The sequence below is a fragment of the Eptatretus burgeri genome, chromosome 21, assembly GCF_056783735.1.
Source record: "Eptatretus burgeri isolate ZD-2024b chromosome 21, Ebu_testis_v1, whole genome shotgun sequence".
Taxonomy (NCBI): Eukaryota; Metazoa; Chordata; class Myxini; order Myxiniformes; family Myxinidae; genus Eptatretus; species Eptatretus burgeri.
Genome location: NC_140981.1, coordinates 2,498,648 through 2,519,527, shown reverse-complemented (window position 1 = coordinate 2,519,527; position 20,880 = coordinate 2,498,648). Strand labels below are relative to the sequence as shown.

Here is a 20,880-nt window from a genome sequence, read left to right as displayed (position 1 = left end):
ATACACTCGTACACACCATGACTCACTTGTACACACCATGACTCACTTGTACACACCATGACTCACTTGTACACAGCACGACTCACTTGCACACAACACGACTCTTGTACACAGCACGAAAAGCTAGTACACAGCACGACACTGATTTACCTCGAAGGTGACTCCATTCTCCATCATCCCACAATGACGAATCATACACCTCTCTCAGAAGGTCGAGAAACTCCTCAACATCAAGTTCTGTGTTCTCCGCGACCTGATCGGAAAGATGTTCATACAAAGGTTAAAATTACCTGACCAGGTGTGGCACATCACTGTTTCATTTATTTATGAAATCGACCGCAATTCATTCTTCGGGTCCACTCTACTGGCTGCATTAGTTTTGGGAGGTGTGGCTCTGCCACTGAGGAAATCTGGCCAGGACGCCTCCACACACTGGCCTACTCTTTTCAAAAGGGTACAGTGGGATATTGAATACCCATCAGTGAATGCTCTCTGAAAGGACACCAGGTTTAACGTCCCACCCTCCGCCCCGCCCCCCACCCCAAAGACTAATGTGCAGGAAGTTAAACATGAACGTGTTAAAGTGATCATATTTAACCACACACACTCGCTGACGTCATGGGTACAGAGTCCCCTCTGAGTGTTGAAGGTCGTTTGACACTCAGAATTTAAAAAAATGCTCATCACGGGCGAGCACATTGACTCCTCCCCTTCCGGAAACGGGTGCGTATGACGTCATGCGTTCCGCCAAGGAGTTCTTACAAAATCCAACACAAACATTGCGGACCCTCACCAGGAATTTCGTGTGGTGTTTGTGTACAGGTGTGTTACGTAATCCATACCTTTAAAAAAGTTTTTAAAAAAAAACGTGTTTTATTCACGGCCACGTCTTTTAAATGGCGAGAAACTCAACGCGTCGTCACCGGAAGTGACGAACACGAAGCGCGGCCACTGAGGTGATCCGTCAAGATGGCGGATCGCGCTGATCCTCAGGTAGTGTGGTGATCGTGACTGAAAAGATCGTTTCGCTCCTTGTCCCTTCCCGAGCTGAGAAAAGCGTTGATAGCTCGTCGGGTTCAATCCGTGTGTGGACCTTGGGCTTCAAAGGCCTCGAGTGACACGAGCTGAGCAAAAGCGTTCTCAACACGAGGCGTCGGTTCAATCAACCCCTCACACACGGACTCGGACGGACACACACACACACAACCTTTTAACCTTCTCCTTGAGACGAGAACGTCAATGGTTTTCATTTGTTGCTTCTTTTCGGTCCAGTTTTGTCAATTTTGATATTTTTATCCTTAAAATAGCAGAAATAAAAAATTTCACGTTCGACATTTTATCTTTTTCTTTTTTTTTACCTCAGCCACCCCCGTCTGGCTGTCCGTTTCACTGTTTGTCCATCTCTTTGTCTGCTTGTCTGTGTGCTGGATATCTCAAAAGGTCGTGCACGGATTCGGATGAAACTTGGTGCACGGCTTGGGTGTGTGTGTGTGTGTGTGACAAGGACGAATCGATTCGATTTTGTGGCTGCATCATTTTTCTCTGGGGCATTGCTGTGCCGCTGATGCAGTGCCCCCGTGTTACCGGTCAGCTGGTACTCATTTTGCTGACCTCGGAAGCATGACAGGCGAAGTCAAACCCACCTGGTGTTGATTCAACGACGACACAGGGGCTTGAACTCAAGACCCGAAGATTTTAAGTCAACCACCTTTACCGTTAAGCCAACACCGGGCCTGAGTTTTAAATCATCCGTGTACAGTGGATGTGTTTCTTTGGACATTCTTTTATTACGTTGGGGTATGTTCACATCCTTTCTCATTGATGAGGTCACTGAGTGGATCCAGGGTCAGGCAAAATAGGAGGGATGAAAGGCTATCACCCTGGAAGATCCTGCGACGCATCTTCACCCCTGGTATTTCGATATATCCTTCTCAGTGCTGTAATATCAATGTGGTGTTCCACAGATCCATTGCTTTCTCAATCAGTTTAATTTTGGGTTTTTTATGGGGGATTGATCGTGTGTGTGTGTGTGTGTGTGTGTGTGTGTGTGTGTGTGTGTGTGTGTGTGTGTGTGTGTGTGTGTGTGTGTGTGTGTGTGTGAGAGAGAGAGAGAGAGAGAGAGAGAGAGAGAGAGAGAGAGAGAGAGAGAGAGAGGGGGAGACACACAGAGAGAGAGATACAGAAACACAGAGAGAGAGAGAGAGAGAGAGAGAGAGAGAGAGAGAGAGAGAGAGAGAGAGAGAGAGAGAGAGAGAGAGAGAGAGAGAGAGAGGGAGAGAGAGAGAGAGAGAGAGAGAGAGAGAGAGAGAGAGAGAGAGAGAGAGAGAGAGAGAGAGAGAGAGAGAGAGAGAGAGAGAGAGAGAGAGAGAGAGAGAGAGAGAGAGAGAGAGAGAGAGAGAGAGAGAGAGAGAGAGAGAGAGAGAGAGAGAGAGAGAGAGAGAGAGAGAGAGAGAGAGAGAGAGAGAGAGAGAGAGAGAGAGAGAGAGAGAGAGAGAGAGAGAGAGAGAGAGAGAGAGAGAGAGAGAGACGGAGGACAGAGCTTTTCCATGAGCCTGAGAAAATTAAATAAAAACATGCATATTAATTGTTGAACGATTCCCGGAGCAAGCAGTCAATGTTAAGGTGTTTAATTGTTCAATCCGTAGATGAGTGAAGACCTGACCCAGAAAATACTCCTGTGCGAAGGGCAGACTTGGGTCCAGTGTGAGATCCCCGAGTGCCTGAAGTGGCGAGCCATCTGCAGGGAACACGCAGCTTCCTTGAGACCAGACGAGCCCTGGTATTGTCACATGAACCCGAACACGGCGGAAAACGAATGTTGGGTTCCTTCCCGACCCTTTCCGAGCAGGCATGAATTGGAGAAGTTCAATCTGACCTACATGTACTCTGAGCACGTGCAAGGAAGCCTCGTACTTGCTAAACTTTGCAGTTATCCCAGGTACTGGACATGCATTATTTATACTAGCCGACTACCCGCCGGTGAAATTTTCTGCACATGATGTGCAACGTGCGCAGAATAAAATTAGTGTTCATTTCCGTCCGTAGGATGTATAATAAATAAAGAAGGCATAAGCACACATGATGCTTGGCAGAGGCTTCAGATTTTTGTACACGCAGTGTTTTGAAATAATGCTTCTTGCTGCAAGACATAATATGTTCCAGTCTCCTTGAATATTTCAAATAAAAAAATTGTAACCTGTAATTTTTATACTCGTCACATATATATTCATCTTTTTGGCAGAAATAATAAATTATTACCTTTGCAGGTGGCCAGGGATCATCACAACCGACAAAGGAAGTGGGGATTCTGTGCTGAGGAATAAGAGAGGTGTTGTGAAATGGTACCACGTGACCTTCATCAGACATCCCCAAACTGACGCAGGGTGGTTTCAAACACACAACGTGGAGCCTTTCTGCAAAATGCAGGTAAATGGTTACCTTTTGAGAGAACAGATTTTGTTCATTAACGCCGCCACTGAAGGTGGATGCAGGTTGTGTTTTCAACCCTGTCTGTGAGCACGATATCTCAAAAAAGTTGTGGACCATTAGGTCAAAAAGTTGTTGACGGAGTGGACAGGTTGCGTGTGTGACAACGATGAATTGATTCGAATTTGGTGAAGATGCGGCTCCGGTGACTGGAATTTTATAGTGATTCTTCACCATTGAGAGATGGCGCCAAAAACTATACATATACATATATATATATATATATATATATATATATATATATTGTTGCGGAAATGGCCCTTGGTGTGTTACTAAATATAGGATTAGCCCAGATCCCCCATTAAATGCATGTTTCGCCAGGTTGTTTGGTAATTTGACGTTACATGTGTGTCGGGAGGTGTCACAGGCTGTTATTTGTTTGTGCAGTGGTGGCGGACCGAGAGATTCTTCTTCTTCCTTCCTCTCTCCGGACAATAGTCCCCGCCCAGCGCTGAAAGGGGGAGTGGCCAGAAAAGAGGAAGTGAAACTGGAGAAGTAAAAAAAACTGCAGTCGGCTTTGAGGCGTGCTCGGGCTTCGAGGTGAGCATGCGCACGGAAGGCAAGAGAGAAACGACGAGTGTCGAGGCGCGATCTGCTGGATGAGCTGTCGGTTTTTGGAGGCGAGCAGAAAAAGGAAAGCCAGTGGTGCGATCGGGAGAGAGAGAAAATGAACCTGGGTGTGCCGGGTCTGCCTTCTGTGGCCTGGAGAAGCGAGCCAGGGCCGAAGGAAAGGCAGGGAAAGGACTGCATGAGGTCTGTCTGCCCTCGGCTGGATGAGAGACGACTGGGGGGAGTCGTGATCTGCTGTGTTGGGGACGGCTGTGTCTGTCTGCGATCTGCTTCGTGAAGGAGGCCTGAACAGGCCAGGCCTGGACTTGTATGCTGGACCTTGTGCGAAACCAGCTGAAACCCAACATCGATCTGACGGTCTTGTGCCGTCGACCTTACGCGGGGTCAGAACGCACGGAGGCTGCGTGCGTGGGTGGTGCGACAAAGGAGGACGAGCGCCATTTTTGCCATGCGGTGTGCTCGAGCTTGGGGCTCGAATCCGTGGACATCCGCTTGTCACGAGCCACATTCGTGTTTTTTGACACTTTCCTCTCATCCATGAAACATCACCAAGTACTCTCTGTCTTGTCTGCATGCTGTCCATGTCTTGTTTGCATGTCGTTTAAGGCTTATCTCGTTAGGGAAACCCATAATCCGTATCTCCCGAGTTAAGAACGGGTTAGAGATTAATTAAAACATTCTCGTGAATGTTTTGCTTGTGTGGTGTTCCCCGATGTCCCCAATAAATCTGGCTGATTCGTTTGAAGTTGCCGCTTTGAATTAATTCGTGCCGCGTCAAGGGAGGATCTGCTCGATTTGGATATAAAAACGAAAATGGTTACAGACTGGTGGACTCCGCTCGGTCCCTGACAAAACCAGTCTGTAACCGGGGTATATTCCCCCAGCTGTCAAGGTACAGGTGTATTTTGGTGTCGTGGTTCGAGACGCGTAACCCGAGAATTGTGCCGAACCAGCCGGCGTTATCACCCCGGAGACGGCGGTGGTTTGGGTGGCGCCGAATCTGTAACATTTGGCTATCAAGAGTCGGGTGCGAATCCCGCCACCGCTGAATCCTCAAATATATATATATATATATATATATATATATATATATATATATATATATATATATATATATATATATATATTGTTGTGGTTACCAGATTCGCAAACCACCATTCAGGTCCCTTAGGTGAGGTATCTCGGTAAGTGCATGTGTAGTTAGGCCCAAACCCGTTGTCTAGTGGGAATACATGTCATTTATGCGAGCTGCGACTCTTCAGGATAGCCGTTTTTCTTTTACTATCTTTATTTTGGACCAACCGCCATGATCACAACCACAACATCAACCACCGACCACAACCACCGCTTCACCACAACCGCCACGACCTTCACGCACACCTCACAACCGTAGCATCGCCACCGTTCTTGCCCCGCTGTGGGTACCGGTGTTGGACTCATGCAGAACGCGCGTCGAACAGCGTGTACAAAATCACGGATTTTGTGCTTCAAAAACGGATCAAAAACGACACACGCCCACTTTTTGCCGTCCAATCGGTGAGCGAGGGGCGATTTGGCCCCGCCCCCAGGGCGATCGATATATGCAAATTTGTGGATCAAAAAGCCTTCACGCCCACTTTTTCTCGGGCCAATGGGGAGCGAGGTGAAAGGTCAAAGGGAGGGGGTCAAAGGCGAAGTTACGGGGGGATAAAAGGACGGTGTTCGTCAGTCAGGGAGAGTCGCAAACGAGAACGAGAAGGAGTCGGAACGAAGGAGAACGAGAACGAAAAGAGAACGAGAACGAGAAGGAGTCGGAACGGAGGGGACGAGTGTGGAAGTCTGGAGCCCGAAGCCTGCAGTGGCTGGAGAAGCTGAAGAGAGTCGGACGAGGGAGGGGGTGCTCGCGTCGGTGCCAGGAGCTGCACGCCCGAGGGAGGCCGGCAGCGCGACCTGGCCGAGGTGGAGACGCACACCAGGGATAATAAAGATCCTCTATACCCCGAGCATCAGCAACCCCCTCCTGTTTCCCCCCGCGCTGAGATAGTGCGACCAAGGGGGCCCCGTTCCCACCCCCTGCCAGGCACTGTCCATGAGGCCCGCGGGTTGCGGGGCCATCGCCGCTCCGCGTCTCATCACCAGACGGGTAGGCCCGACCCGGTCTCGGCCTCAGGCCTGCCTCATTCTTGAGGGTATTTCTTTTCCTTGGTTTTGGGTATGTGTTGTCGGCGCCGTCTGTGAAGTAGAATTGTATAAGTGTTGCCGTGTGCTCGGTAGTCGGTATTAGCTCTGCATTGTTTTCGCTTTTATATTTGCTTTTTGTGTAAATGGAAGTGTGTTTTCTTTTTTTTGTGTGCATTTGGTGGAATTGTATTTGTGTGCTTCCCGTGTGCCGCGAATAAATGTGCTTTATTGTTGAACTGTTCTCCCGCCTCGCTTCGTCTTTTCCCCCATTGAACCCTCATCTTGCTTCACGTAAAGGGTTGGTAGTGGGCTGAATACGCCCGATAATTAATCGAACCGTCGAGGTCGACGATAACACCGCTCGGTTATTCTGATAGTACGGAACGGGTCGCTTAAGTGGCCCGTGTCCGAAGTCGACCTGCGGCGAGGTGCGATCGCCCGGTCTACCCTCCGCGTGGGTACTTAGGTAGTTTGAATTTGGCGAGCAACCCTATCCCACGCGGGGGCTGATTGGCTCGATCGCGGTGAGACCGAAAGGTCCACCCGTGACTGGTTCCCGGCGTTAGTCCGAGAGGGTCACGACTGGATTGTCCGTCCGGTGGGCGACGTGCCGCGATTCGAGTTACGTGGCCGTTCGCACGCCGGCGGGCGCGAAAACCGCAACAAAAAAAAAATATATATATATTGTTGCGGTCTTCGCGCCCGCCGGCGTGCGACGGCCACGTAACTCGAATCGCGGCACGTCGCCCACCGGACGGACAATCCAGTCGTGACCCTCTCGGACTAACGCCGGGAACCAGTCACGGGTGGACCTTTCGGTCTCACCGCGATCGAGCCAATCAGCCCCCGCGTGGGATAGGGTTGCTCGCCAAATTCGAACTACCTAAGTACCCACGCGGAGGGTAGACCGGGCGATCGCACCTCGCCGCAGGTCGACTTCGGACACGGGCCACTTGAGCGACCCGTTCCGTACTATCAGAATAACCGAGCGGTGTTATCGTCGACCTCGACGGTTCGATTAATTATCGGGCGTATTCAGCCCACTACCAACCCTTTACGTGAAGCAAGATGGGGGTTCAATGGGGAAAAGACGAAGCGAAGCGGGAGAACAGTTCAACAATAAAGCACATTTATTCTCGGCACACGGGAAGCACACAAATACAATTCCACCAAATGCACACAAAAAAGAAAACACAATTCCATTTACACAAAAAGCAAACATAAAAGTGAAAACACAGTGCAGAGCTAATACCGACTACCGAGCACACGGCAACACTTATACAATTCTACTTCACAGACGGCGCCGACAACACATACCCAAAACCAAGGAAAAGAAATACCCTCAAGAATGAGGTAGGCCTGGGGCCGAGACCTGGTCGGGCCTACCCGTCTGGTGATGAGACGCGGAGCGGCGATGGCCCCGCAACCCGCGGGCCTCGTGGACAGTGCCTGGCAGGGGGTGGGAACGGGGCCCCCTTGGTCGCACTATCTCAGCGCGGGGGAAACAGGAGGGGGGTTGCTGATGCTCGGGGTATAGAGGATCTTTATTATGTGCGACGAGCGTCTCCACCTCGGCCAGGTCGCGCTGCCGGCCTCCCTCGGGCGCGCAGCTCCTTGCACGACGCGAGCACCCTTCGTCCGACTCGCCGCCTCTCCACAGCTCGTCCCCTCCGTTCCGACTTCAACGCACACGACGAGCAGCTCCACCGCCCGCGAAGTCTTGACTCTCTGTTCCGACTCCTTCGCCTCGTTCCGACCTTTACTACTCTCTCGTTCCTGTTTTGCTGACTCCCTCGTTCCGACTTTTACGACTCCTTTGACTGACGAACACCGTCCTTTTATCCCCCCCCCGTAACTTCGCCTTTGACCCCCTCCCTTTGACCTTTCACCTCGCTCCCCATTGGCCCGACAAAAAGTGGGCGTGAAGGCTTTTTGATCCACAAATTTGCATATATCGATCGCCCTGGGGGCGGGGCCAATTCGCCCCTCGCTCACCGATTGGACGGCAAAAAGTGGGCGTGTGTCGTTTTTGATCCGTTTTTGAAGCAGAAAATCCGTGATTTTGTACACGCTGTTCAACGTGCGCCCTACACGAGTCCAGCATCGGTGCCCATGAGTGGCGCGAGATGACGGTGATGCGATGGTGGCGAGTTGTGACGGTAAAGGTCGTGGCGGTTGTGGTGAAGCGGTGGTTGTGGTCGGTGGTTGATGTTGTGGTTATTGGTCCAAAATAAAGATAGTAAAAGAAAAACGGCTATCCTGAAGAGTCGCAGCACGTATAAATGACATGTATTCCCACTAGACAACGGGTTTGGGCCTAACTACACATGCACTTACCGAGATACCTCACCTAAGGGACCTGAATGGTGGTTTGCGAATCTGGTAACCACAACAATATATATATATATATATATATATATATATATATATATATATATATATATATATTACGATATTGTGGACGGACTTCGACAAAACTTGGTGGACATGTTGGGTGTGTGACAAGGACGAATCGATTCGATTTTGGTTCAGGTCCTGATTCAGATCTGGCCTCTCAGTGGGATACAAAAGGTGCATTGTTCAGCCTGGTGGAGGTACGTGCTCGACTGATTGCCGTTCTAGTTTATCTGTTTCGCCAAGTGTCGCTCTGTGAGTGATTTCTCGTTTGTCTATTGATCACACGATATTTGTCCACAGTTTTGAAGCAATTGTCGTGAACATTTTTGTGGAGGGAGGTCACCGGACAAAGGAACGCACATTTCTGGTCAGGCTCCGGATGCGGATCGGATCCTGAAATTTTTTAATGATCTTTTTACAATGGAAGATTGGGATGAATTTATATTTATGAATTTTGGTTCAACCCAGCGTGCAATTTTCTTATTTGTTCATTTATTTATTTAATTAAAGAATTAATAAATTGTCATATTATATATTATGCATCCCTCCCAACTCCAAGTCTGCATCCCTCCACCCTCCCAACTCCAAGTCCACATGCTCTCCCTCCCAACTCCGCATCCACATCTCTCACCTCTACAAAACTCCAAGTCCCCATACCTCCATCTATCTCAACTTTAAGTCCGCATCCCTCCCCCCTACCAAGTCCAAGTCCACATCCCTCCATCTATCAACTTCAGGTCCGCATCCCTCCATCCGACCAACTCCAAGTCCGCATCCCTCCTCATATCTCAACTCCAAGTCCGCATCCCTCCACCCTCCTAACTCCAAATCCGCATGCTCTTCCCTCCAAACTTTGCGTCCACATCTCTCACCCCTACGAAACTCCAAGTCTGCATCCCTCCCCCATCCCAACTCGAGTTTTGCATCCCTTCATCTGGCTCAACTTCATGTCCGCATTCCTCCACCCGACCAACTCCAAGTCCACATCCCTCCCCCTCTCTCAACTTCATGTCCGCATTCCTCTACCCGACCAACTCCAAGTCCGCATCCCTCCCCCTCTCTCAACTTCATGTCCGCATTCCTCTACCCGACCAACTCCAAGTCCGCATCCCTCCCCCTATCTCAACTCCAAGTCCGCATCTCTCCCACTTCCCAACTCCAAGACTGCATCCCTCCATATATCTCAACTTCATATCCGGATCCCTGCCCCCTCCCAACTCCAAGTCCGCATCCCTCCCCCGATCTCAATTTCATGTCCACATCCCTCTACCCTACCAACTCCAAGACCGCATCTCTCCCCCTATCTCAACTCCAAGTCCGCATCTCTCCCACCTCCCAACTCCAAGTCCACATCGCTCCACCATACCAACTTCATGTCCGCATCCCTCCAACCTCCCAACTCCAAGTCCGCATTCCTCCACCATACCAACTTCATGTCCGCATCCCTCCCACCTCCCAACTCCAAGTCCGAATCCCTCCACCATACCAACTTCATGTACACATCTCCCCTCCCCCCCCCACTCTCCCAACCCCACTTCCACGTCCCTCCAACTCCACGTCCAAATAGAACTGTTACTTGACTGCTAATGTTTCTCGGAGAAAGGAAATTATTTGAGCAGTGTCTGTAGGTGAGTGAGTGAGTCCGCAGGTGAGTGAGTGAGTCCGTAAACACGTCATTCAGTATCACTTGAACCACACATACGATTTTGATGAAACTTGGCCACAAGCTTCATCTCTGATACCTTACGAAGGTGTATTGATCATATCGAAATCTGTGCTCATTGGGGGTGGGCGATTGGGGGGGGGAGGTAAGGGGGGAGGTTAACGCTCTCTTCTCCGAAACTACATACACGATCTCGATGAAGATTGACCACAACCTTCAAAAACAATGATGCACAAAAGTTTGTCACGACATAAAAAAAAATCAGGGTCGAACGTGGTCTGTGGGCCTTTGAGTGACTTTTGCTCCTGATCCAGGTGAGCTTCAGGACGTGCAGTCCTATTTTTTTACATCAGGGGTGTGTTCAGGTACTAAGTATCTTGTAGAGCGTTCGCCAAATGGCTTAAGCACTCAACGTTCCCTTTGTCAGTGAATTCGTCGGTATCACAAGGAATCAAAAGGAAATGTCCGGATCCCTGCCCCCTCCCAACTCCAAGTCCGCATCCCTCCCCCGATCTCAATTTCATGTTGAGATCTCAACTCCATGTCTGCATCCCTCCACCCTACCAACTCCAAGTCCGCATCCCTCCCCCCTCCGAACTCCAAATCCGCATGCTTTTCCCTCCAAACTTTGCGTCCACATCTCTCACCCCTACGAAACTCCAAGTCTGCATCCCTCAGGTCTGCATCCCTGCATAGACGCAGGTGCAGGCCAGTCAGCCCATCATGCCTGTTACACATCAACACCACACCAAGTTATCAACTTGTGGTCAGCGGAACATTGTGGAGACTGGAGAGCCGAGCAGCTCCAATGGCGTATGGTCAGTGGAACATTGTGGAGAGGCGAACAACCAGCTTGGACGGCGTGCAGACCCCTGTGGAAAGCCCCGAGAGGCCGAGCAAGTTGGTCCCTTTCTCTCTCAGAATGCCATCATCTCTCCCCCTCTCAAACGAGCACAGAAGTCGGTTGAATTAATATAATTTAAAATTGCAACATCACTGGGAAACATTTCATTAATACCATTTAATATTTCATCTCTCTCTCTCTCTCTCTCTCTCTCTCTCTCTCTCTCTCTCTCTCTCTCTCTCTCTCTCTCTCTCTCTCTCTCTCTCTCTCTCTCTCCCTCTCACTACACCCGTTCCTCCCTCCCTCTTCCCTCCCCTCTCTCTCTCCCTCACCCCACCCTTTCCTCCCTCCTCCCTCCCCTTCTCTCTCTCTCCATCTCTCTCTCTCTCTCTCTCTCTCTCTCTCTCTCTCTCTCTCTCTCTCTCTCTCTCTCTCTCTCTCTCTCCCTCACCCCACCCTTTCCTCCCTCCTCCCTCCCCCTCTCTCTCTCTCTCTCTCTCTCACCCCACCCTTTCCTCCCTCTCTCTCTCTCTCTCCTTCACCCCACCCTTTCCTCCCTCCCCCCTTCTCTCTCTCTCTCTCTCTCTCTCTCTCTCTCTCTCTCTCTCTCTCTCTCTCTCTCTCTCTCTCTCTCTCTCTCTCACACTACACCCGTTCCTCCCTCCCTCTTCCCTCCTCTCTCTCTCTCTCTCTCTCCCTCACCCCACCCTTTCCTCCCTCCTCCCTCCCCTTCTCTCTCCATCTCTCTCTCTCTCTCTCTCTCTCTCTCTCTCTCTCTCTCTCTCTCTCTCTCTCTCTCTCTCTCTCTCTCTCTCTCTCTCCCCCACCCTTTCCTCCCTCCCCCTTCTCTCTCTCTCTCTCCCTCATCCCACCCTTTCCTCCCTCCTCCCTCCCCGCTCTCTCTCTCTCACCCCACCCTTTCCTCCCTCCTCTCTCTCTCTCCTTCACCCCACCCTTTCCTCCCTCCTCCCTCCCTCTTCCCTCTCTCACACCACCCTTACATCCCTCCCCTTCTCTCTCTCCCACCCACTCCCCCCCTCTCTCTCCCTGCCCCCAAACTCCCCCCTTTCTCTATTTTTCCCCACCTCTCTCTCCCTCTCTCCCCCCCCTTTTTTCCTCCCCTTAATTCTCTCTCCCCTCTCTTTCCTTCTCCCGAGGTGAACAGCACAGACAAACTTTGTCGTGAGTGGAAACGTGCAATGATGGAAGCAAACAGGTTATCATACCTGCCTTTGGAAGAAAGGTGTTACACAAATCCAGGTATGCGTCGGTTCATCGAGTCACTGCATCACTTCGAAATATAATCTCACGTTAACTGTAGTTATTTTCCAAGATGTTTATGATTTATTATCCTCGTTTAAAAGTGTTCCTTCGATGTAAACTCCTTTCAATCATCGGTTAATTAATGCTTTGCTAATTGCTGTTACAGTTCACAAGGCAGCACACAATGGTTTCTTTACCCTCAGGTTATCGAGGTTAAGTGCGTCTTATGAACCCGGAACTTGGTGACGTTAAACCGTGGGATTAACGGGGTCATTATCCGAACCTGTACCCGAAGGGACGGGACGGGCTGTTGTAATTGGGCTGTGAGTTTGTGAGTGGCATTCGAAGATCTACTTTAAGATAGATTGTTAATTCTTATTTCTACTCTAATCTATGCAGCCCGGCGATCCCCTCCATTGTTAAATGCTCTCTCATTGCAGATTTAATGAACAATTACGCTCTTTTGTCTGAGAAGAAAGACTTACAAAAGAAGGAACAACAACAGGTACACAAATGGTATCGGGATGCTTTTATGTAACTGTGATCTCCACTCGCCGGATTCGTACCGGGCAACCGGAACGGTCTGACGACTGTTACCAATATTTACAAGCTGATTGGATTGGGAAACATGTTTGGAGGGAGATAGTTGAGTTTGTGTTGCAAACGGTAAGCCTGACAACCTTCACGCACAAACATGTACACGGACACCGCCTTGATAATCGTACGTAAACTACTCCGATTGTGTGTGTTCATCTTTCAACAAAACAGGTGATTCGATCTGCAGGGTTCGTCTTCCCGATGAGCCCTCCATGTCCGATGAAGACAGTGCATGTCTCTGTACGACACCCTGGCGAGGCTAAGTGTTGTTAAATGTCCATTGTTGTGATTACCCCGTGCGTGCAAATCGAAAAGCGGGGTTCAGTAATCGGTTCCCTTGGTCTCCGCCTCCATTGAGGAGAGAGAGAGAGAGAGTACTGAAAGAGAGAGAGAGAGAGAGAGAGAGAGAGAGAGAGAGAGAGAGAGAGAGAGAGAGAGAGAGAGAGAGAGAGAGAGAGAGAGAGAGAGAGAGAGAGAGAGAGAGAGAGAGGAGAGAGGGGGAGAGAGAGAGACAGAGAGACAGAGAGAGAGAGGAGGGGGAGAGAGAGAGAGGAGGGGGAGAGAGAGACAGAGAGGGGGAGAGAGAGAGAGAGAGGAGGGGGAGAGAAAGAGAGAGAGAGAGAGAGAGAGAGAGAGAGAGAGAGAGAGAGAGAGAGAGAGAGAGAGAGAGAGAGAGAGAGAGAGAGAGAGAGAGAGAGAGAGAGAGAGAGAGAGAGAGAGAGAGAGAGAGAGAGAGAGAGAGAGAGAGAGAGAGAGAGAGAGAGAGAGAGAGAGAGAGAGAGAGAGAGAGAGAGAGAGAGAGAGAGAGAGAGAGGGGAGAGAGAGAGAGAGAGAGAGAGAGAGAGAGAGAGAGAGAGAGAGAGAGAGAGAGAGAGAGAGAGAGAGAGAGAGAGAGAGAGAGAGAGAGAGAGAGAGAGAGAGAGAGAGAGAGAGAGAGAGAGAGAGAGAGAGAGAGAGAGAGAGAGAGAGAGAGAGAGGGAGAGAGAGAGAGAGAGAGAGAGAGAGAGAGAGAGAGAGAGAGAGAGAGAGAGAGAGAGAGAGAGAGAGGGGGAGAGAGAGACAGAGAGGGGGGAGAGAGAGAGAGAGAGAGGGGGGAGAGAGAGAGAGAGAGGAGAGAGAGACAGAGAGAGAGAGAGAGAGAGAGAGAGAGAGAGAGAGAGAGAGAGAGAGAGAGAGAGAGAGAGAGAGAGAGAGAGAGAGAGAGAGAGAGAGAGAGAGAGAGAGAGAGAGAGAGAGAGAGAGAGAGAGAGAGAGAGAGAGAGAGAGAGAGAGAGAGAGAGAGAGAGAGAGAGAGAGAGAGAGAGAGAGAGAGAGAGAGAGAGAGAGAGAGAGAGAGAGAGAGAGAGAGAGAGAGAGAGAGAGAGAGAGAGAGAGAGAGAGAGAGAGAGAGAGAGAGAGAGAGAGAGAGAGAGAGAGAGAGAGAGAGAGAGACAGAGAGAGAGAGAGAGAGAGAGAGAGAGAGAGAGAGAGAGAGAGAGAGAGAGAGAGAGATGACAGAGCTTTTCCATGAGCCTGAGAAAATTAAATAAAAACATGCATATTAATTATTCAACGATTCCTGGAGCAAGAAGTCAATGTTAAGGTGTTTAATTGTTCAATCCGCAGATGAGGAGTGAAGACCTGACCCAGAAAATACTCCTGTGCGAAGGGCAGACTTGGGTCCAGTGTGAGATCCCCGAGTGCCTGAAGTGGCGAGCCATCTGCAGGGAACACGCAGCTTCCTTGAGACCAGACGAGCCCTGGTATTGTCACATGAACCCGAACACGGCGGAAAACGAATGTTGGGTTCCTTCCCGACCCGTTCCGAGCAGGCATGAATTGGAGAAGATCAATCTGACCTACATGTACTCTGAGCACGTGCAAGGAAGCCTCGTACTTGCTAAACTTTGCAGTTATCCCAGGTACTACACATGCATTATTTATACTAGCCGACTACCCGCCGGTGAAATTTTCTGCACATGATGTGCAACGTGCGCAGAATAAAATTAGTGTTAATTTACGTCCGTAGGATGTATAATAAATTTGAGCCTGGTGTTGGCGCAGTGGTTAGGACAGCGGCTTGGGATCCAAAAGGTCCCGAGTTCAAGCCCCGTTGGGCCACTGAATTAATACACCAGGGGGTTGACTCAGCCTGTCATCCTTCTGAGGTCGGCGAAGTGAGTACCAGTGTACTGGGCCGGTGTATACCCTGGTTAAAATAGGTGTACCATATCCCTATGTCGTAAGAGGCGACCAGGGTTGCGTCAGGAAGGGCATCCGGTGTAAAACATGTGCCAAATCACTATGCGGATCATACGGATGATCCGCTGTGGCGACCCCGAACGGGAGCTGCCGAAAGAAGAAGAAGAAGAGGATATATAATAAATAAAGAAGACATAAGCACACTTGATGCTTGTCCGAGGCTTCAGATTTTTGTACACGCAGTGTTTTAAAATAACGCTTCTTGCTACAAGACATATGTTCCAGTCTCCTTGAATATTTCAAATAAAATAATTGTAACCTGTAATTTTTATACTTGTCACATATATATATATATATATATATATATATATATATATATATATATATACAAATACATATATATAATTTATCTTTTTGGCATAAATAATAAATTATTACCTTTGCAGGTGGCCAGGGATCATCACAACCGACAAAGGAAGTGGGGATTCTGTGCTGAGGAATAAGAAAGGTGTTGTGAAATGGTACCACGTGACCTTCATCAGACATCCCCAAACTGACGCAGGGTGGTTTCAAACACACAACGTGGAGCCTTTCTGCAAAATGCAGGTAAATGGTTACCTTTTGAGAGAACAGATTTTGTTCATTAACTCTGCCACTGAAGGTGGATGCAGGTTGTGTTTTCAACCCTGTCTGTGAGCATGATATCTCAAAAAAGTTGTGGACGATTCGGACAAAAAGTTGTTGACAGAGTGGACAGGTTACGTGTATGACAACGATGAATTGACTCAAATTTGGTGAAGATGCGGCTCTGACGACTGGAATTTTAAAGTCATTCTTCACCATTGAGAGATGGCACCAGAAACTATATATATATATATATATATATATATATATATATATATATATATATATATATATATATATATATATATATATATATATATATATATATATATATATATATATTGTTACGAATTCGCACCCGCCGGCGTGCGAACAGCCGCTTTCCACTAATAGTAGCAGCTCGCCCACCGGACGGACAATTCAGTCGTGACCTTCCAGAGCAACGCCGGAACCCTGTCATGGGTGGGTCTTCAACCTCACCACGGCCTAGCCAATTTTCTACCTGCGCAGGATAGGGTCAATCGCCGAATCTCGATATACCTAAAGTACCCGCGCGGATAGCTAACCGGGAGACCGTACCTCGGCACAGGTCGGCTTGGACACGAACCGCCCAAGCGGTTCGTTCCGTTCTGCAGTGATAACCGAGCGGGTATTATCGCGTGACCTCGCCGGATCCGATTCTATTTAACGGGTGTTTAAAACCCAGCTATTTATTCCGCGATGCAAGATGGCATTTTCAATCGGGAGAAGACGCAACGAATGGGGTACATTTCAACAAAGCACATTTATTCTCAATTACACGTATGTAGAGCCAACACGTATACAGGCAAACAAAAGCAAGGGAAAGCACGACGACCGAATACAAGCAGTAATAATTTACTGGCACTTAAGCAGTTCTACTTCTCAGACTCGGCGCCACAACATTCATTCGAAAGCAAGAGAAAAGGAAAAGATCACCCCCATAGACAGGGGGGTCAGACTGGGCCCGTGGGCCTTGATGGCGTGGGACTTGGCTGACCGAATGGGCCCCACGAGACCGACGCTGGTTACCTGCACCCTCGTGGTGCGACGGTCGGCGAGCTCTCTCCAGCACTCTCCCCCCTCTCTCTCTCTCTCTCTCTCTCTCTCTCTCTCTCTCTCTCTCTCTCTTTCTCTTTCACCCCACCCTTTCCTACCTCCCCCTTCTCTCTCTCCCACCCACTCTCCCCATCTCTCTATCCCTACCCCCAAACTTTCCCCCCTTTCTCTATTTTTCCCCACCTCTCTCTCCCTCTCTCCCCCCCCCTTTTTTCCTCCCCTTAATTCTCTCTCCCCTCTCTTTCCTTCTCCCGAGGTGAACAGCACAGACAAACTTTGTCGTGAGTGGAAACGTGCAATGATGGAAGCAAACAGGTTATCATACCTGCCTTTGGAAGAAAGGTGTTGCACAAATCCAGGTATGCATCGGTTTATCGAGTTACTGCATCACTCCGAAATATGATCTCACGTTAACTGTATTTATTTTCCAAGATGTTTATGATTTATTATCTTCGTTTAAAAGTGTTCCTTCGATGTAAACTCCTTTCAGTCATCGGTTAATTGATGCTTTGCTAATTGCTGTTACAGTTCACAAGGCAGCACACAATGGTTTCTTTACCCTCAGGTTATCGAGGTTCAGTGCGTCTTATGAACCCGGAACTTGGTGACGTTAAACCGCGAGATTAACGGGGTCATTATCCGAACCTGTACCCGAAGGGACGGGACGGGCTGTTGTAATTGGGCTGTGAGTTTGTCAGTGGCATACGAAGATCTACTTCAACATAGATTGTTAATTCTTATATCTACTGTAATCTATGCAGCCCGGCGATCCCCTCCATTGTTAAATTCTCTCTCATTGCAGATTTAACGAACAATTCCGCTCTTTTGTCTGAGAAGAAAGACTTACAAAAGAAGGAACAACAACAGGTACACAAATGGTTTAGGGATGCTTTTATGTAACTGTGATGTCCACTCGCCGGATTCGTACCGGGCAACCGATACGGTCTGTCGACTATTACCAATATTTACAAGCTGATTGGATTGGGAAACATGTTTGGAGGGAGATAGTTGAGTTTGTGTTGCAAACGGTAAGCCTGACAACCTTTACGCACAAACATGTACACGGACACCGCCTTGATAATCCGTACGTAAACTACTCCGATCGTGTGTGTTCATCTTTCAACAAAACAGGTGATTCGATCTGCAGGGTTCTTCTTCCCGATGAGTTCTCCATGTCCGATGAAGACAGCGCATGTCTCTGTACGATACCCTGGTGAGGCTTGGTGTTGTTAAATGTCCATTGTTGTTATTACCCCGTGCGTGCAAATCGAAAAGCGGGGTTCAGTAATCGGTTCCCTTGGTCTCCGCCTCCATAGAGGAGAGAGAGAGAGAGAGAGAGAGAGAGAGAGAGAGAGAGAGAGAGAGAGAGAGAGAGAGAGAGAGAGAGAGAGAGAGAGAGAGAGAGAGAGAGAGAGAGAGAGAGAGAGAGAGAGAGAGAGAGAGAGACAGTACTGAGAGAGAGAGAGAGAGAGAGAGAGAGAGAGAGAGAGAGAGAGAGAGAGAGAGAGAGAGAGAGAGAGAGAGAGAGAGAGAGAGAGAGAGAGAGAGAGAGAGAGAGAGAGAGAGAGAGAGAGAGAGAGAGAGAGAGAGAGAGAGAGAGAGAGAGAGAGAGAGAGAGAGAGAGAGAGAGAGAGAGAGAGAGACAGAGAGAGTACTCTCCAGCACTTTGCGTCTGAATTTGTCCCGATCGCACATGCGCACAGAGGAGTGAGATAATATCTTTTACTCTGTCTGCCTGTCTGGCAGTCAAACAAAGCTGAAAATCATTCCAAACAGGAAACTCACTGTTTTTTTTTTAAGGACGTTATAAAGGACACAAACAACAGGCACAAGGAACTAATGTAACATGTCAAATCATAGTCCAGTCAAATTAGGAAATAACCCGTCACAAATTGCAATAGTAATGATTCCAACACTATTCAACTCAGAAATATGTCTGAAATAACATATCCAAAATGTAATTGAATCAACAGATGGGAACAGTGTCTAATTTGCATAAATTCAAAATGGTCGCCAGAAACCGGTTGAATCGAAGTTTGAGCCATTATTTAAGCTATTATCGTGGTGATAACTGACTATTGTTGTTGGTGGTATCACAAATAGAAGGCCAGTGTATAGCTGGGGCACTGTATACATGGAATTTTGGAAATCTGCAAAAAAATTAATTAATTTTATCAATAAAAATGGCTAAATTATAAGTGAAAAATTGTAAAATAGAGTATGATCGATGAATAATGAAACATTCATTTGTCATTAAATTACACTGGTCATAACATGATGATGCATATCCCTACACAGGATATCTGTTACTCTATTCAGATAAATACATCATACAAAATCATAAATATAGGTAAATCAATTTTAAGCATGATGTTGTTAATGGTGGACGTATAAAAATGGATATTGGGTTATGACGAATGTGAAACTTTTATGCGATGATCCTATGCATGTGGCCCCGCATGTCAGTTGCTCCAGCAATGTTAACAGGGCTAACATGGCTAATGGATTGATATATGTATGTGATCCATCAGTGCTATGTACTAGATAAGGCACGTATTAATTGTATTATTTTGTGAACCCTCTCTATTTCCAGGGTGAGTCATGATGTATGAAGAGCTGAGTTGTGTTGTATGCCAGAAATCCATATCGTCAGACCAACCAAGCTCCCAACTCACTGCAAAGGGATGTGATGGCATCAATCGAGCAAGTACAGCCAGACACAGTAACATTAATGCTCTACCTGGACAACATGTCCACCAGAACTGTCGCCAAGTTTATACAAACCTTCATTACATCGAGCAATCCAACCGGAAGAGACTTGGTGATCTTCCTTCATCCAATGACAAACCATCTTTGCGATCATCGGTGGGTTTATTTGATTATGCCAGTCACTGCCTCCTTTTGTGGCCAGGGTGATCCCCGAGAAGGCAGGAATCCCGATTTGAAACTCATACCCATCAGAACATTAGATTTCCAGGAGAGTGTTCTACAAGTATGTGACAAAAGAAATGATGAATGGGCGAAAACGGTCCAGGGGAGAATCAAAGCTGTCCATGATTTACATGCTGCGGATGCCGTATATCACAAGACGTGCAGCAATAATTTCAGAACCAACAAAGATATTCCTGTAAAATTTCAACAACATGATGATAATACATCTGTGAAACGTATGAAACGTGGAAGACCTCATCATGTCATGCAAGCTGAAGCATTTAAAGATGTAATGCATAACTCTGAACACAACGATGATGAACAGACCACCATAAAAGATCTTATCGACAATATGGCAGAGTTCCTTTCAGACTCCAACGTTCCACCATATGGTCACACTTCCATGAAAGACCAAATACAGAAGAAGTTCGGAGATAAAGTCATCATCACAGAGATCAATGGGAAACCAAACGTGGTCACAATGTGGAGCAATGCGACAAGTATTCTTCAGGATTTCCATTCTCAACCAAAGGCAGCAAACCCTCAACAAGAAAAGGACAACATAATTAAGACTGCTGCCAAACTCTTGAAGAATGACATAAAGATGATTCAACAACAGTCTGACATGTATCCCACATGCGCAGAAATGGATTCGGTAGAAATGGCTTGTACATTCTTACCAAAGTCCCTTCAATTATTTATTGGTGACGTATTCACTGGTGTTGACAGCGACAGGAAGATGGCCTCAATTGGACAATCCATGGTGCAGGCCACTCGGCGCCGTGTCTTACGAGCTCCTCTGCAGCTAGGGCTGGAAGTTCAACTACATCACCACTTTGGCTCAAAGTTCCTCATAGATACTCTTCACAAACATGGATTCACGTGCAGCTATAGTGAGGTCTCCAAATTTGAACGGAGTGCAGCTGTGAAGGAAGGCACAGATATTCCTCACATATCAAGTGACAACTTTATACAATGCATTGCAGATAACGTTGATCATAACCTCCGCGCACCATCGATGGACATAATACTTTCCATGGGATGGGCATCATGGCTACTGTAACACCACTGCCGAGGCGTGTGTACA

General features: G+C 48.1%; 1 protein-coding gene across 15 annotated transcripts in view; it reads left to right on the top strand.

Moving 5' to 3' along the window:
• The window catches only part of LOC147008195 (tubulin alpha chain-like), a 36,009-nt gene that overhangs the window by 9,354 nt on the left and 5,775 nt on the right, over positions 1-20,880 (top strand). For 4 of the 15 annotated variants that reach the window (XR_015053640.1, XR_015053639.1, XM_085865629.1 and 1 more), the window contains exons 3-12: positions 2,646-2,938; positions 3,267-3,426; positions 12,278-12,380; positions 12,824-12,888; positions 13,152-13,220; positions 14,586-14,881; positions 15,608-15,767; positions 17,119-17,221; positions 17,665-17,729; positions 17,994-18,075. Coding sequence is in view for 9 of the 15 variants with exons in the window: in XM_085865629.1 (XP_085721755.1) it covers positions 2,646-2,938; positions 3,267-3,426; positions 12,278-12,380; positions 12,824-12,888; positions 13,152-13,220; positions 14,586-14,881; positions 15,608-15,767; positions 17,119-17,221; positions 17,665-17,729; positions 17,994-18,075 (1,396 nt within the window). In the remaining 6 variants the exon portion in view is untranslated. Of the gene's footprint in view, positions 1-903; positions 1,913-2,645; positions 2,939-3,266; positions 3,427-12,277; positions 12,381-12,823; positions 12,889-13,151; positions 13,221-14,585; positions 14,882-15,607; positions 15,768-17,118; positions 17,222-17,427; positions 17,548-17,664; positions 17,730-17,993; positions 18,076-19,455; positions 19,593-20,880 lie in introns of those variants that run through there. The other 11 variants (XR_015053641.1, XM_085865632.1, XM_085865630.1 and 8 more) reach the window with 10 other exon arrangements.